At 46.7% G+C, this 18361-nt stretch overlaps 1 protein-coding gene across 1 annotated transcript in view; it reads right to left on the reverse strand.

The window, feature by feature from the left end:
* The window catches only part of camk1da (calcium/calmodulin-dependent protein kinase 1Da), a 602900-nt gene that overhangs the window by 159054 nt on the left and 425485 nt on the right, over window positions 1-18361 (reverse strand). Inside the window, exon 4 of the mRNA XM_070896562.1 lies at window positions 5544-5682. Coding sequence (XP_070752663.1) covers window positions 5544-5682 — 139 coding nt within the window. The remainder of the gene's footprint in view (window positions 1-5543; window positions 5683-18361) is intronic.

An 18361-nucleotide genomic window follows, 5' to 3' on the forward strand; every position in this document is an offset into this window, starting at 1 on the left:
CCCATAAGTGGAAACATTCTCTCTGTATCCACTCTATCAAAACCTTTCATCATTTTAAAGACCTCTATTAGGTCACCCCTCAGCCTTCTCTTTGCAAGAGAAGAGAGACCCAGCCTGTTCATCCTTTCCCGATATGTATACCCTCACATTTCTGGTATCATCCTTGTAAATCTTCTCTGCACCCTCTCCAGTGCCTCTATATCCTTTTTATAATATGGCGACCAGAACTGTACGCAGCACTCCACGTGTGGTCTAACCAAGGTTCGATACAGGTACAGCATAACTTCCCTACTGTTCAATTCTATCCCTCTAGAAATAAACCCTAGTTCTTGGTTTGCTTTTTATGGCCTTGCTAACCTGTGTTGCTACTTTTAGTGATTGGTGTACTTGTACTCCGAGATCCCTTTGTTCCTCTACCCCACCCAGACTCTCACCCTCCCAGTAATAAGTGACCTCCCTATTCTTCCTACCAAAATGTAATATCTCACATTTACTTGTGTTGAAATTCATTTTCCAATTATATGCCCATTCTATTTATTAATGTCCTCCTGTAATTTGTTGCAGTCCTCCTCAGTATTGTCCATCTCCCCAGTCATCCTCAAATTTAAATCGTTAATATAAATTGTGAACAACAGTGGTCCCAGCACTGATCCTTGTGGAACACCACCACCCACCTTCTGCCCCTGTGAGTAGCTACCCTTCACCCCGACTCTCTGCTTTCTGTCGTGAAGCCAGCCAGCAATCCATTCTGCCACTAGTCCCCTGACTCTGCATTCTCTGACCTTGATCATCAGTCTATTATGGGGTACCTTTTCGAAGGCCTTTTGAAAACCTCTCCTGTCTCCCGCCCTATCACGGACCTTCCCTTTTGTTCTTCCCTCCCCTATCCCCTTTCCCTGCCCCTGCACTTGCTCAAAACCTGTTACATCTTCCAGTTCTGACGAAAGGTCATCGACCTGAAACGTTAATTCTGTTTCTCGCTCCACAGATGCTGCCTGACCCGCTGAGATTTCCAGCATTTTCTGTTTTTATGTCTTCTGTCGGAGTTTGATTTAGAAAGATATGGTTTGGAAGCTGAATGCTACAGCTATTCTCGGAGGTGATGGTTGAGTGCAGTTGCTAAGCCTGGCAGCGTGAAGGAAGTGAATTAAACATACGCAGTTGAAGTAATATAATGATACTTAAGCACCCTAGGTTAGTGGCCAGATCTATTGATAGCAACAGTGTTCAGAACAAGGAACATCTCCAACCCAGTTCCCCAAATGTGATCATCAGCACTCAGTGTTATCAGAAAAACTGCCCCGAGAAATGATTCGCTTTAAGGTGGATACTGTGAGTGAGACTCTGTTTTTCCACCTTTAAGAACATAAGAAATAGGAACAGGAGTAGGCCATTTGGTCCCTCGAGCCTGCTCCGCCATTCAATAAGATCACGGCTGATCTGATCATGGACTCAGCTCCACTTCCCCGCCCGCTCCCCATAACCCTTTACTCCCTTATCGCTCAAACATCGGTCTATCTCCACCTTAAATATGTTCAATGATCCAGCCTCCACAGCTCTCTGGGACAGAGAATTCCACAGATTTACAACCCTCTGAGAGAAGAAATTCCTCCTCCTCTCAGTTTTAAATGGGCGGCTCCTTATTCTGAGACTGTGTCCCCTAGTTTTAGTTTCCCCTATGAGTGGAAATATTCTCTCTGCATCCACCTTGCTGAGCCCCCTCATTATCTTATATGTTTCGATGAGATCACCTCTCATTCTTCTGAACTCCAATGTGTATAGGCTCAACCTACTCAACCTATCCTCATAAATCAACCACCTCATCTCCGGAATCAGCCTAGTGAACCTTCTCTGAACAGCCCCCAATGCAAGTATATCCTTCCTTAAATAAGAAGACCAAAACTGTATGCAGTACTCCAGGTGTGACCGCACCAATACCCTGTACAGTTGTAGCAGGACTTCTCTGCTTTTATACTCTATCCCCCTTGCAATAAAGGCCAACATTCCACTTGCCTTCCTGATTACTTGCTGTACCTGCATACTCACTTTTTGTGTTTCATGCACAAGGACCCCCAGGTCCCTCTTTTTTTGTGTTACATGAGTAGGAACAGACACCTTGGTATGAATGTATTACGGGCAGGATGTGCTGCAGGAATCACCGTCTCACTAATCAAACAACAGCACACTGCCACCTACGTAACATCGCCTGACTCCGCCCCGACCTCAGCCCATCTGTTACTGAAACCCTCATCCATACTTTGGTTACCTTCAGACTCGACTATTCGAACGCTCTCCTGGCCGGCCTCCCATCTTCCAGCTTCCGTAAGCTTCAGCTCATCCAAAACGCGGATCCTAACTCGCACCAAGTCCCGCTCACCCATCACCCCTGTGCTCGCTGACTTACATTGGCTCCCGGTCCGGCAACGCCTCGATTTAAAAATTCGTCTCCTTGTTTTCAAGTCTCTCCATGGCCTCGCCCCTCCCTATCTCTGTAATCTCCTCCAGCCACACGAGCAATTTTGGCCTCTTTCCCCAATTTCTTTTACCACACCATCGGTGGCCGTGCCTTCAGCTTCCTGGGCCCCAAGCTCTGGAATTCCCTCCCTCAACCTCTCCACCTCTTTCCTCTTTTGAGACGCTCCTTAAAACCTACTCTCTCCTGTCCTAGTATCGCTTGATGTGGCTCGGTGTCAAATTTTGTTTGATAACACGACTGTGAAGCGCCTCGGGATGTTTCACTACATTAAGGGTGCTTTATAAATGTAAGTTGTTGTTGTTATTGTTATACATGTGTAGCTCAAGATTACCGATGGGTTCATTTATCAGATCCAGTGATCATTTTAAGAACACAAGAAATAGGAACAGGAGACGGCCATTCGGCCCCTCGAGCCTGCTCCGCCATTCATGGCTGATCTTCTACCTCAACTCCACTTTCCCACACGATCTCCATAAACCTTGATTCCTTGATTCATTTAGTATCCAAAAATCTATCGATCTCAGCCTTGAATATACTCAGAGACTGAGCCTCCACAGCCCTCTGGGGCAGAGAATTACAAAGATTCACCACCCTCTGAGTGAAGAAATTCCTCCTCACCTCAGTCCTAAATGGCCGACCCCTTATCCTGAGACTGTGACCGCTGGTTCTAGACTCCCCGAGCCAGGAGCATCTAACATTTCAAACCCCTTAAGAATTTTATGGGGTGTGAAATTCGGAGCCCAGAGGGGCGTTAACGGAGCGCTAAACACCTCCCGCCCGAGCGCGCGCGCTGACAGCGCCGGCCGCGAACGTCAGTGAAGGTTTATCGGCAGCGCCGACAGTTTGCGCTGCGCTCACTAGCCCCGCCCACTCGATGACGTCACTGAGTGTGCAACGTACCCCGTAGTGCCGCGTTTGCAAAATTCACTCCCTCGCCTGCCGTAGCGCCCGGCGCTGAGACCGACAGGGGAAAGCAGTCGGTCCAGCACCGATCCCGAGCCGGGATCGTCCGGAGTGCGAGGCAAGTGGTGGAATTTAATTGTGGCAGCAGCAGGGGGGGGGGGGGGGGGGGTTGGGGAAGTGTGGTTGTCGGGTCGTTGAAATTTTCCACAAGGTTATTTTTTTCCTCTTCAGGTGCCGGCTTCCTAGCGGCCAACAACTGAGCGGGCCTCCTGCGCTCGCGCTCCGTTACCGCCCGAGGAGGAGCGGGGGATGCTTCCCATCATGCTCCACTGTCCTCTTGGGGCAGTACAACTGAATATCCTACTTTGAGGCGATAAACATCGCCTGGCGCTAACGTTAGCGGGCAGCCAGTGTCAACGTCTCAATGCAGGCGGCACTGAATTTCAACCCCTCTATGTTTCAACAAGATCACCTCTCATTCTAAGACACAGGCCTGAGTAACTTCGCAAGGATGGAGTCGATTGCTGGAAAAGCATCACGTGAGAGAGAAACAATATTCGGATTCTATCAGCTCTCTGACCGCAGTGTAAGATTAACAACATCAAGTCTCAAACAGGAGGATTATATTCACATTGAATCATCGCAAAAGACTGGGACTACTGGACTGGTCAGCAAAAACCAACAAAGCAAATCCATATATATTCTGTTGGATCAATTTGAAATCTCCAACCTTGGTACAATCACTGCATGTTACCTCGTCTCTGTTTAATTTTGAGATTCATTTAGGTGATCTGGCCCTTGGGTAATTTTAATTTACAAAGGCCTTTAGTAACAGTCATTGGGATAAAAAGATTACATCATCCTAGTTGTACCAATGTGCTGCATTATGTTTCAACAGGGCCTTATTCTTGACAAACAGAACTAACAAAAAACAGCAGTGATGCTGATGGTTGAAGATGCGTTAGCGATATGATCCAGTGTGTCTGGATTATCGCCATATTAAAAAAAAAGGGACCTAATTTATATTGGAAATGAGTTGTGAAGTGACAGCCTCCATATGCTGTCTGTAACTGGTGGAGTAACATGGCTCTCTTGGGCAAAATGACCAAATGAAAACTTTTCTTCAACAACTGAAAGTGTAGATTGGGCCTATAATCTCTGGAATTTAGCAGAATGAGAGGTGATCTCATTGAATTCTCAATTTCAAAATTCTCATCCTTGTTTACAAATCCCTCCATGGCCCTCGCCCCTCCCTATCTCTGTAATCTCCTCCAGCCCCACAAACCCCCCGAGATGTCTGCGCTCTTCTTATTCTGCCCTCCTGAGCATTCCTGATTATAATCGCTCAACCATTGGTGGCCGTGCCTTCTGTTGCCTGGGCCCCAAGCTCTGGAACTCCCTAAACCTCTCCGCCTCTCTACCTCTCTTTCCTCCTTTAAGACGCTCCTTAAAACCTACCTCTTTGACCCAAGATCGGCCCTAATATCTCCTTATGTGGCTCGGTGTCAAATTTATTTGTTTTGTCTTAAAACACTCCTGTGAAGCACCTTGGGACATTTTACTACATTAAAGGCGCTATATAAATATTATTGTTGTTGTTGTTGTTGAACCATATAAGATTCTGAGGGGGATTGTTAGGGTAGATGCTGAGAGGTTGTTTCCCCCTGGCTGGGGAGTTTAGACCGCCCCAAGTGGAGGAAGTGCATCCGGGAGGGCGCTGAGCACCTCGAGTCCCGTCGCCGAGAGCATGCAGAAACCAAGCGCAGGCAGAGGAAGGAGCGTGCGGCAAACCAGTCCCACCCTCCCCTTCCCTCAACCACTGTCTGTCCCACCTGTGACAGAGACTGTGGTTCTCGTATTGGACTGTTCAGCCACCTGAGAACTCACTTTTAGAGTGGGAGCAAGTCTTCCTCGATTCCGAGGGATTGCCTATGATGATGATGATGATGTTTGTCTTAGTTTTTTTTTGTGTGTTAAGTTTAATGAATCAATAAAGATATTTATCCGGTCTCTTGTACTTCTGAAGTTTGTAGGGTCAGTGAGAGGAAACCTCACTAGCTTGGGGTAGATGGACACCTCACCGTTTGCTTATCACCATTCCGAGATCGCAAGGGTTTGTACATCTATTGCATGGACACGTCACAAGAGGGTGTTAGGAACCTACCTTCAGGTCTCGGTGAACAATGCACATTTTGTGGAGGTACTGCACCGCATCCAGTACCTGCCGTATCAGAGTGCTGGCATCCTTCTCAGTGTAGAACCCCTTCTCCACAATCCTGTCAAACAGCTCCCCTCCTGACACCCTAGGAAGCAAGCAGAAACAGAGAATAGAAATCTAGAAAAAATAAACTTTTGTCCTTCATCTAAATATAAACCATGTTTGTTTTTGTAGGTCGAGATGGTCAGTTGTGTGCTGAGACACACACGGATACACGTCCTGCTTCCGAGGCTACGGACCAAACTGCTGAGGAATCCATACAAGTTGGAGTTCTGCTTTCCTGGTGCAGAGTGCACAGCCTTGGCTCAGCGCCTCTGAGTCAGAAGGTTGTGGGTTCAAGTCCCACTCCAGGGACTTGAGCACAAATATCCAGGCTGACACTCCCAGTCCAGTGCTGAGGGAGTGCCGCACTGTCGGAGGGGCAGTACTGAGGGAGCGCCACACTGTCGGAGGGGCAGTGCTGAGGGAGCGCCGCACTGTCGGAGGGGCAGTACTGAGGGAGCGCCGCACTGTCCGAGGAGCAGTACTGAGGGAGTGCCGCACTGTCAGAGGGGCAGTACTGAGGGAGTGCTGCACTGTCAGAGGGGCAGTAATGAGGGAGCGCCGCACTGTCGGAGGGGCAGTACTGAGGGAGCGCCGCACTGTCGGAGGGGCAGTACTGAGGGAGCGCCGCACTGTCCGAGGAGCAGTACTGAGGGAGTGCCGCACTGTCAGAGGGGCAGTACTGAGGGAGTGCTGCACTGTCAGAGGGGCAGTAATGAGGGAGCGCCGCACTGTCGGAGGGGCAGTACTGAGGGAGCGCCACACTGTTGGAGGGGCAGAAGTGAGGGAGCGCCGCACTGTCGGAGGAGCAGCGCTGAGGGAGTGCTACACTGTCGGAGGGACAGTACTGAGGGATCGCTGCACTGTCGGAGGGGCAGTGCTGAGGGAGTGCCGCACTGTCGGAGGAGCAGTACTGAGGGAGCGCTGCACTGTCAGAGGTGCCGTCTTTCAGATGAGACGTTAAACTGAGGATCCTCTGGCACTATTTCGAAGACAAGCAGCGGAGTGATCCCTGACCAATATTTATCCCACAAACGTAGGTCCCCTGAAGTCATAACGGGGAACAAAGAAATGGCAGACCAATTGAACAAGTACTTTGGTTTGGTATTCACTAAGGAGGACACAAACAACCTTCCGGATATAAAAGGGGTCAGAGGGTCTAGTAAGGAGGAGGAACTGAGGGAAATCTTTATTAGTCGGGAAATTGTGTTGGGGAAATTGATGGGATTGAAGGCCGATAAATCCCCAGGGCCTGATGGACTGCATCCCAGAGTACTTAAGGAGGTGGCCTTGGAAATAGCGGATGCATTGACAGTCATTTTCCAACATTCCATTGACTCTGGATCAGTTCCTATGGAATGGAGGGTAGCCAATGTAACTCCACTTTTTAAAAAAGGAGGAAGAGAGAAAACAGGGAATTATAGACCGGTCAGCCTGACCTCAGTCGTGGGTAAAATGATGGAATCAATTATTAAGGATGTCATAGCAGCGCATTTGGAAAATGGTGACATGATAGGTCCAAGTCAGCATGGATTTGTGAAAGGGAAATCATGCTTGACAAATCTTCTGGAATTTTTTGAGGATGTTTCCAGTAAAGTGGACAAAGGAGAACCAGTTGATGTGGTATATTTGGACTTTCAGAAGGCTTTCGACAAGGTCCCACACAAGAGATTAATGTGCAAAGTTAAAGCACATGGGATTGGGGGTAGTGTGCTGACGTGGATTGAGAACTGGTTGTCAGAAAGGAAGCAAAGAGTAGGAGTAAATGGGTACTTTTCAGAATGGCAGGCAGTGACTAGTGGGGTACCGCAAGGGTCTGTGCTGGGGCCCCAGCTGTTTACATTGTACATTAATGATTTAGACGAGGGGATTAAATGTAGTATCTCCAAATTTGCGGATGACACTAAGTTGGGTGGCAGTGTGAGCTGCGAGGAGGATGCTATGAGGCTGCAGAGTGACTTGGATAGGTTAGGTGAGTGGGCAAATGCATGGCAGATGAAGTATAATGTGGATAAATGTGAGGTTATCCACTTTGGTGGTAAAAACGAGAGACAGACTATTATCTGAATGGTAACAGATTAGGAAAAGGGAAGGTGCAACGAGACCTGGGTGTCATGGTACATCAGTCATTGAAGGTTGGCATGCAGGTACAGCAGGCAGTTAAGAAAGCAAATGGCATGTTGGCCTTCATAGCGAGGGGATTTGAGTACAGGGACAGGGAGGTGTTGCTACAGTTGTACAGGGCCTTGGTGAGGCCACACCTGGAGTATTGTGTACAGTTTTGGTCTCCTAACTTGAGGAAGGACATTCTTGCTATTGAGGGAGTGCAGCAAAGATTCACCAGACTGATTCCCGGGATGGTGGGACTGACCTATCAAGAAAGACTGGATCAACTGGGCTTGTATTCACTGGAGTTCAGAAGAATGAGAGGGGACCTCATAGAAACGTTTAAAATTCTGACAGGTTTAGACAGGTTAGATGCAGGAAGAATGTTCCCAATGTTGGGGAAGTCCAGAACCAGGGGTCACAGTCTAAGGATAAGGGGTAAGCCATTTAGGACCGAGATGAGGAGAAACTTCTTCACCCAGAGAGTGGTGAACCTGTGGAATTCTCTACCACAGAAAGTAGTTGAGGCCAATTCACTAAATATATTCAAAAGGGAGTTAGATGAAGTCCTTACTACTCGGGGGATCAAGGGGTATGGCGAGAAAGCAGGAAGGGGGTACTGAAGTTTCATGTTCAGCCATGAACTCATTGAATGGCGGTGCAGGCTAGAAGGGCTGAATGGCCTGCTCCTGCACCTATTTTCTATGTTTCTATGCTTCTATGTAATTAACATCACTAAAACAGATTATCTGGTCATTATCACATTGCTGTGTGTGGGAGCTTGCTATGCGCAAATTGGCTGCCGTGTTTCCCACATTACAACAGTGACTACACTTCAAAAGTACTGCATTGGCTGTAAAGCGCTTTGGGCTGTCCGGTGGTCGTGAAAGGCGCTATAGAAATGCAAGTCTCTCTCCTCATAGGGAACACGCCGCTTCATACATTGCAACTGCTGGTGTTTCTCAGTTAGCTTTCGGTCACAATGTCCACGCTCTCTGCATTTGCAATTGAAAATCAGCTTGGTGCTACCCTGCTCAAACTTCTCGTGCTCTGCTAAACTATCCTAGCAATTCTTGGTGCTCAGTACTGACAGGTGGCCGTTGAAGAGTCCCCTGTGCCCCACTCCCCGATGGACACTGGCGAGCTTATTATGCAGGAGGAGCAGATTAATAATGGGTTAGCGAGTGGGATCATAGCTTGAGTTCTGCTACTGCTGGTGATGAAAATTCATTAAAAACCCTGACACCCAAAGGTGGCACATCATGCGAGGGTACACCTATCAGGAAAGGATGAACAGGCTGGGTCTCCTTTCTCTTAAAAAAAGAAGGCTGAGGGGTGACCTAATAGAGGTCTTTAAAACTATGAAAGGTTTGGAGAGAGAATGTTTCCACTTGTGGGGAAGACCATAACTTGAGGCCATCAATATAAGATAGTCACCAGGAAATCCAATGGGGAATTCAGAAGAAACTTCTTTACCCAGAGAGCGGTGAGAATGTGGAACTCGCTGCCACAGGGAGGGGTTGAGGCGAATAGTATCGATGTATTTAAGGGGAGGCTGGACAAGCCAATGGGGGAGAAGGGAATAGAGGGTTATGCTGATAGATTTAGATGAGGAAAGACGGGAGGAGGCTCGAGTGGAGCATAAACGCCGGCATGGACTGGTTGGGCCGAATGGCCTGTTTCTGTGCTGTATATCCGATGTAATCTTAAGACACTGAAATAAGAAAATAAATTATTTTTGAAATATCTGACTTTCGGCACCCCAATTTTCATTTTAGAAGTGTCTAGAAGGTCTATCCAAGAATTCGATGGGCGGTAACCTTAAGGGTGCTGTACACGCAGCCGTGAGAGATTTACGCTGACTCACTCCTCCTCCGCCCAACAGCCACAGGCAAATATTTGCTCCGTTGGGGCCAGAGAGGAGCAGAATGCCTTGGCCTTTCTCACCACCTTCTTACTCCTGAGGGGTTGGGCAAGGAGGATGTTTCCTAACCCTACACGGTGCACAGCATCAGTGCAATAGAAAGAACAAAGAACTTGCATTTCTATAGCGCCTTTCACAACCCTAGAATGTCCCAAAGTGCTTTACAGCAATGAAGTGCTTTGGAATCTTCACTGTGGTACGCTGGGGTTAACCAATTTTCACACAGCATTGTCTCACAAACAGCAACAAGATAAATACTCAAACAATCTGTTTTTTTTACTGGTGTTGATTGAGTGATAAATGTTTTCCGGGTCTGGGAAAACTCTCCTGCTCCACTTCCCATGGGATCTTTTACATAAAAACATAAGAAAAAGGAGCTGGAGTAGGTCATTCGGCCCCTCGAGCCTGCTCCGCCATTTAATAAGATCATGGCTGATCTGATCTTGGCCTCAACTCCACTTCCCTGACCGTTCCCCATAACCCTTTATTCCCTTATTGCTCAAATATCTGTCTATCTCCGCCTTAAATATATTCAATGACCCAGCCTCCACAGCTCTCTGGGGCAGAGAATTCCACAGACTTACAACCCTCCGAGAGAAGAAATTCCTCCTCATCTCAGTTTTAAATGGGCGCCCCTTTATTCTTAAACTATGCCCCCTAGTTTTAGATTGTCCAATGAGTGGAAACATCCTCTCTGCATCTACCCTGTCGAGCCCCCTCTCAATAAGATCATCTCTCATTCTTCTGAACTCCAATGAGTACAGGCCCAACCTGCTCAACCTTTCTTCATACGACAATCCCCTCATCTCAGGAATCAACCTAGTGAACCTTCTCTGAACAGCCTCCAAAGCAAGTATTGTTTAACGAGATATTAACGAAATAAAGGAGACCAAAACTGTACGCAGTTCTCCAGGTGTGGACTCGCCAATACCCTATACAGTTGTAGCAGGACTTCTCTGCTTTTATATTCCATCACCCTTTCAACAAAGGCCAACGTTCCATTTGCCTTCCTGATTACTTTACGTCCACCTGAGAGGACAGAAATGGTCTCGGTTTTAACGTCTCATCCGAAAGACGGCACCTCCGACAGTGAAGCACTCCCTCAGTGTTGCACTGAAGTGTCAGCCTGGATTATGACCTCAGGTTCTGGAGTGGGAATTGAACCCACGACCTTCCAACTCAGGCGGTAAAAATGCTGCCACCGAGCCAAGCCTCAAATGCTTGAATCTATGCACTTGCCTCCATTTGCTATCAAATGATTCAATTTGTTTTAAGGGCGTAGAAGATTGCTTTAGTGACGGTGACAATTTAGAACACATGTAACACAATTCACAGCACAACCTACTGCACCTGGGACAGTAGCCACAGCTGAAGCAAGACTGCACTGAGCAATGCACCAGAGCTGAAAACACATGTCCATTTCATTCGGAAAGCTGGACTATTTAACATCTGCATTTATGATTGGATAAACGATTTAGTCTTTGCTCACAATGCACAACAAAGCAGGATATTGCAGTTCCCATTCAGTGATGTTTCCCACAAAGACACTCGCGTGTGAAAGTGCTGGTTTGGTTGTTTCGGGTTTAAAATGAGCATTTTTGTGGTCGCTGCATTCCGTGCACTGGGGAGCGTTAGATCGAGAGACTACAGGGAAAGCACCAACGCAAAGTGGCCACAGTTAGCAAGTGCTTTTTGGCCAGGAAGCTGGTTCAGTGAGTTGTTGAGGTAGTTTGTCTTTAGGAAGATGAAAAATGAAAATAAGTTTTCTCAGCCAAAATTAGATTAGTAATCTTGAGAAAGAAAGAAAAAGAAAAAGAAAGAAAGAAAGGAAGGAAGGAAGAAGGAAAGAAAGAAAGAAAGGAAGGAAGGAAGGAAGGAAGGAAGGAGAGAGACAGTCTTATGAGGAGAGATTGAGTAGACTAGGCCTATATTCTCTAGAGTTTAGAAGAATGAGCAGGGATCGCATTGAAACATACAAAATACTTACAGGGATTGACAGGGTAGATGCAGGGAGGGTGTTTCCCCCGGGCTGGAGAGTCTAGAACCAGGGGTCACAGTCTCAGGATAAGGGGTCGGCCATTTAGGACAGAGATGAGGAGGAATTTCTTCACTCAGAGGGTGGTAAATCGCTGGAATTCTCTACCCCAGAGGGCTGTGGAGGCTCAGTCATTGAGTATATTCAAGATTGAGATCGATAGATTTTTGGATATTAAGGGAATCAAGGGATATGGGGATCAGGCGGGAAAGTGGAGTTGAGGTCGAAGATCAGCCATGATCTTATTGAATGGCGGAACAGGCTCGAGGGGCCGAATGGCCGACTCCTGCTCCTAATTCTCATGTTCTGATGAAAGATGGGAGGAGGCTTGAGTGGAGCATAAACGCCGACATGAACTGGTTGGGCCGAATGGCCTGTTTCTGCACTATGTCCTGTGCGATTAACCCAGCTTTCTCTTTCAGATGCTGACTAGCCTACTTGGCATTTCTAGAATTGTCTATTTTCCCCTCAGATTTCCAGCCCTTGCGGCCTTTGTTTATTGTCTCTCGTGTTTCTTTTAATATCAGTTGTTGGCCCTGGTACATAAAGCGCATCGGACTGCTTGCAATTTACTGGAACTTGCGAGGTGGAATCGCCAAACAAACATTGCTGGGAAACCAAATCTGCACGGCAGACTCAGTTTTAAGTCATCAAACTGGGGAAGCCAAGCCATTACTGCACCTCCTGAGTGACTCACGGGGCACAATACAAGCCTTTTAAAACGCTGAAAGGCATCAATAATGGGGATTTAAGCAGGTTATTTAAGTCAAGTGGCAGTCATAGGATAAAAGGACATAAATAGAAATCAGTTTGTGTCAGGGAAGGCTGGAGATTAGAAGATTTGTTTTTCCCACAGAATAGCAGCTAAATGAAACAGACTCCCACTAAGATTGGTTAATGCCATGGTTACAAAACCCTTCAAAGACCAGTTGCCCAGATGTCCGGTTATTGAAAGGGATTGAGGGCTGCAGAGGGTAAGAACACATCAATACTGGGAGGACATTTTAGCTCCAGTGTATCATGGAAATGCAACAGGCTCCTTAATGTATTTTATGACATTAGATTCATATCTAATAGGGGGACGGTAGCATAGTGGTTAGGTTACTGGGCTAGTAATCCTGAGACCATGGACTAATGATCTGCAGACAAGAGTTTGAACCCCACCACAGCAGCTGGGGAATTTAAATTCAGTTAATTAAATAAATCTAGAATAAAAAGCCAGTGTCGGTAATGGTGAGCATGTAACCAGCGGATTGTTGTAAAAAAACCTATCTTTAGGGAAGGAAATCTGCTGCCCTTACCCAGTCTGGCCTATATGTGACTCCAGACCCACAGCGATGTGGTTGATTCTTAACTTCCCTCTGAAATGGCCCAGCGAGACACTCAGTTTACCAAACTGCTACAAAGAACAGGGGTTCATGAAGGCAGCTCACCACCTTCTCCCGAGAGCAATTAGGGATGGGCAATAAATGCTGGCCTTGCCAATGTAGAATTTACCAATATCTCGCAAAGATTCCAGGTACCTTTCCCCTGCAGAGGAGAAGAATCCCTCTCTGGGCTTTTAAAATGAGTTTAAAGGGGCAGCCGAAGCCTGCGGGGGATAAAAGGGGGTGCATTCATGGAGACCCCCTCCCCCCAGTGTTTGGACTCATAGGAAAGGGAATTCAAAATGGACCTAAATTACAGAAGCTTGAGATCCCCTAAACATCTATGGGAAGGAGCATATCAATTTTAAGATTCTACAACATTTTGGCTGCGAAAAGGAGATACCAAATACAAGAGGTGGGGCCAAATTCGTGTATTAAGGATCCCAGACTGTCTGGGGGAACTATTCACCCTCTGAGAGATAATCGAATTACCCAATCAAGCACAATGGAAATTATGGTCAGAAAAACTGGACAATCCTCAAACAATGCAAACCCAGTGATAGCACATTCTCACACCCCAATCGAGTTACTGCTGACAAAGGAGACATTTGAAAATCAATGGACAGACAGTTTAAACAGAGCCCAAGAGATTTGATGGGAGATAACGGAGCCTTTTTTTGGGATATCTCTATCCCCCAGTTTTACAAGAAAAGACTAGCAGAACTCAAAACTAGCAGAACACAGAGACTGGAACACAGACACAGACAAGCAGCCTGCTTGCTCTACAGTGAAGAAATGGAATAGTGAAGGAAACTACCAGAACTGATCAGGAACTGACCGAGCATGAGGCCCACGAAACGGAAGGTTGTCAGCAACAAAATTGACAAACCCGGGTTACCACAACCAGCGAAACAACCAACCGAAACCAACTCAGCAAAAACTGAAGAATCGACCTTTATTTCCACTCTACAATCTACTTCTGAACGACCAACGGGTGAGAAATTACCAAAAGGGACTAACTAAAACTATTCCTAACCAAAGAAAGTGGGTACTTACCCCAAACATCCAAACGCAAATTACTGCATCAACGGACGCACCCCAACCGAAGACTACGCAGTCCGAAGTCCTCTCCTCCGTCCAGGGTACGGCTCGCCTAGAAGGCCAAGTGCAGCGAACCCCGAAACCGCGATTCACCGGCAACTGTCTAAAGGGATTGGTGAGCATAGCCCCTGAACCCTCAGAGCTATAACTTAGTTAGTGAGGGGAACTGGGAGGGGGGAGGCTGGGATAACTTGTGTAAATGTATCTGCATTCTCCTCTTTACCCCATTTAGAGTTTAAGCTGTGTTCTTTTCCCCACAGGCTGTAATTTGACACTTTATTCAATGTGTTGTACCCCTCAGTGTGTATTGGTCTGTGTGTGTTATTAAAGGTGTGCCTTTTACTTCTTTTTAAACACAATAAAGCCATACCTGCTTCCGACCTTGAAACCGATTGTCTGTCCAAGTCTGTCACAGTCCCTTCATAATTCCAGTGTCTAGAACCAAGGGTGTGGGAGCGATTCGGAACCACTCATATAAGGTCAGAAGGGAAAGCTGACCCCCTGCAAACCACCCCTTACACCAGCGATGCCCACATCCCGTGAACAAATTAAAAAAAATATCCAATATAATGATTAATGCTCCAGAGTCTTTGCCCGATTGCCTTTGGAAATTTCTTAGTCTTTGATGTTCTATCTGTGGCTGTTCGTCATGGTATTTACCACAGTTTCTGCTGTTTTGATACATCCATTTAACAGACCATCTTATGAACAGAAATATATTGTATTACATTATATTAACACTGGCCCATAAATATATTCATTCAAACAATTATACTCACAGTTATACCTGAATATTGATTTTAAAAATCTCCTCTTGCAAGATCCTCACAAAAAATGAACGTTATTTTGATACATTTCAGATCTCATTTTCGAGAAGATTTCGAGTTGATGCGAAACGGTTTCAGATGTGTATCCACACAAAAAGCGGCGGTACAGCGAGAGTGTTACATCGCGATTGACTGCAGAGAACAGTGCGGACAAACAGGGCGAGACATCCTGTGACACACCGCATCATGTCGGTCTGAGTCTGCACCTACTGCAGCCACATGTAACTTCAACAGCAACGTGCTGCTGGGTTGGACTCTCTGGGGAATTTAGTAAGGAGCCTTCTTAATGTTACACGAGAACATAAGAAATAGAAGCAGGAGTAGGCCACCTGGCCCCTCGAGCGTGCTCCGTCATTCAATAAGATCATGGCTGATCTGATCATGGACTCAGCTCCACTTCCCCGCCCGCTCCCCATAACCCTTCACTCCCTTATCGCTCAAAAATCTGTCGATCTCCGCTTTAAATATATTCAATGACCCAGCCTCCACAGCTCTCTGGGGCAGAGAATTCCTAACATTCACGACCATCTGAGAGAAGAAATTCCTCCTCACCTCCATTTTAAATAGGCGATCCCTTATTCTGAAACTATGCCCCCTAGTTCTAGATTCCCCCACGAGGAAAAACATCCTCTCTGCATCTACCCTGTCGAGCCCCCTCAGAATCTTATATGTTTCAATAAGATACCCTCTGATTCTTCTAAACTCCAATGAGTACAGGCCCAACCTGCTCAACCTTTCATCATAAGACAACCCCTTCATCTCTGGAATCAACCGAGTGAACCTTCTCTGAACAGTCTCCAATGCAAGTATATCCTTCCTTAAATATGGAGACCAAAACTGTATGCAGTACTCCAGGTGTGGCCTCACCAATACCCTGTACAGTTGTAGCAGGACTTTTCTGCTTTTATACTCTACCCCCCTTGCAATAAAGGTGAACATCCCATTTGCCTTCCTGATTACTTGCTGTACCTGCATACTAACGTTTTGTGTTTCATGCACAAGGATCCCCAGGTCTCTCTGTATTGCAGCACTTTGCAATTTTTTTCCATCTAAATTATAATTTGCTTTTCTATTATTTCTACCAAAGTGGATAACTTCACATTTTCCCACATTATACTCTATCTGTCAGATTTCTGCCCACTCACTTAGCCTGTCTATAGTCCTTTGCAGATTTTTTGTGTCCTCCTCACAATTTGTTTTCCCAGTCATCTTTGTATCATCAGCAAACTTGGCTACACTACACTCGGTCCCTTCATCCAAATCATTAATATAGATTGTAAATAGTTGAGACTCCAGCACTGATCCCTGTGGCACCCCACTAATTACTGTTTGCCAACCGGAAAATGACCCTTTTATCCCAACTCTCTGTTTTCTGTTAGTCAGCCAATCCTCTATCCATGCTAATATATTACCCCAACCCCGTGAACTTTTATCTTGTGCAGTCGCCTTTTATGTGGCACCTTATCGAATGCCTTCTGGGGAAGGTGGACAGTTATCATTCCTAACATCAACCATGAAGTGTCAGCCGTGGCTCAGTGGGCAGCACTCTCACCTCTGAGTCAGAAGGTTGTGGGTTCAAGTCCCACTCCAGGAACGCGGGCACAATAATCGAGGCTGACACTCCCAGTGCAGTACTGAGGGAGCGCTGCACTGTTGGAGGTGCCGGCTTTCAGATGAGATGTTAAACTGAGGCCCCGTCTTCTCTCTCTCAGGTGGATGTGAAAGATCCTATCTCAAAGGAGAGTAGGGGAGTTCTCCCTGGTATATATTTATATAACGGAAACAGATTATCTGGTCATTATCACATGGCTGTTTGTGGGAGCTTGCTGTGCGCAAATTGGCTGCCGCGTTTCCTACATTACAACAGTGACTGCACTTCAAAACATACTTCATTGGCTGTAAAGCGCTTTGGGACGTCCGGTGTTTGTGAAAGGCGTTACAGAAATGCAAGTCTTTCTTTTATATGTGGCAGAAGCAGCGGAGCTTTGTGCTTGGTCCATTGTTGCTGTACTGCGGAGCCAGTCAGACTGAGAGTAGCAGGCCATGTGACCGGGATTTGCACACTGTGTAACGGGAGCAACATCAGTAGCTGTCGCGCAGCTCTGGCTGAGGTTTACGATTATAGGAGGGACCACAGACTAAAGCTGCACAATAGAAAGAAATATCTGGATTTCTATAGCGCCTTTCACGACCACTGGACATCCCAAAACAGTGGGATTGAAGTTCCAGCTAGCTGCGTGTTGGCTATTATTCCTTGTCATAATGCGACAGTAAGAGCTTCAAGCTGATCGGACTTAAGGGTACGGCAACACAGTCGATATGTTGCTGGGCAAGCAATCCCGAGGCCTGGACTACTGGTCCAAGGTCGTGAGTTCAAATCCCACCACGGCAACTGGGGAATTTAAATTCACTTAATTAAATAAATCTGGAATAAAAAGCCAGTATCAGTAATGGTGACCATGAAACTACCGGATTGTCGTAAAAACCCAACTGGTTCATGAATATCCTTTAGGGGAAGGAAATCTGCCGTCCTTACCCGGTCTGGGCCTACATGTGACTCCAGACCCACAGCAATGTGGTTGAGTCTTAACTGCCCTCTGAAATGGCCCAGGGAGACACTCAATTGAGGGCAATTAGGGATGGGCAATAAATGCCAGCCTTGCCAGCGACGCCCACATCCCGTGAATGAATGAAAAAAAAACACGGCATTTTATCGTTCAAAGGGTGACTTTAGACATTTCAGTGGGTTGCATTAGATAAAGTATTTTTTTTTTCTTTAATTAACTGAGAGAGCCATAAGCAATATTTAAAAGTGCTTTCCTCCACGCCAAGTGAATTTTAATCCTAATGAGTCCCAGTTTGTGCACTGGAGACTGGCCAAACCCGGCGGGGAGAGGGACATGAAAGAAAATTAATTCACCCACTCCCTCTAAGTGCAACGTCAACACTTTTGTGTCTGCACTTGCCTTTTCTAGGGTCCTAATGCCGACAACAGCTCTTAGAATATGTGTCCCTTCTCCGTATCTTCCTTCTCATTGTCAGACTGAGATTCAGAGGCCCCTTCCCGCCATTTTAAATGCCAGCCTGACTCCGTTGACAACACTCTTGCCACTGAGCCAGTTGGTTGTGGGTTCAAGCCTAGGATTGCCAACTCTGATTGGACATAGACCTGGAGGTGTCATCACATGACCTCCTGACCACCACCGCCCTGCCCCACACTCCCACCATTGGTCACCCAACATGTCCATCCTGGCGATGCCCCGCCTTCCTCCACCAATTGGAAAGCGAACAGACTTCTTCGTTACCCGATTGACTAAGCAACGCCTCGATTTCAAAATTCTCATCCTCGTTTACAAATCCCC

This window comes from Pristiophorus japonicus, chromosome 13 (genome assembly GCF_044704955.1).
Source record: "Pristiophorus japonicus isolate sPriJap1 chromosome 13, sPriJap1.hap1, whole genome shotgun sequence".
NCBI lineage: Eukaryota > Metazoa > Chordata > Chondrichthyes > Pristiophoridae > Pristiophorus > Pristiophorus japonicus.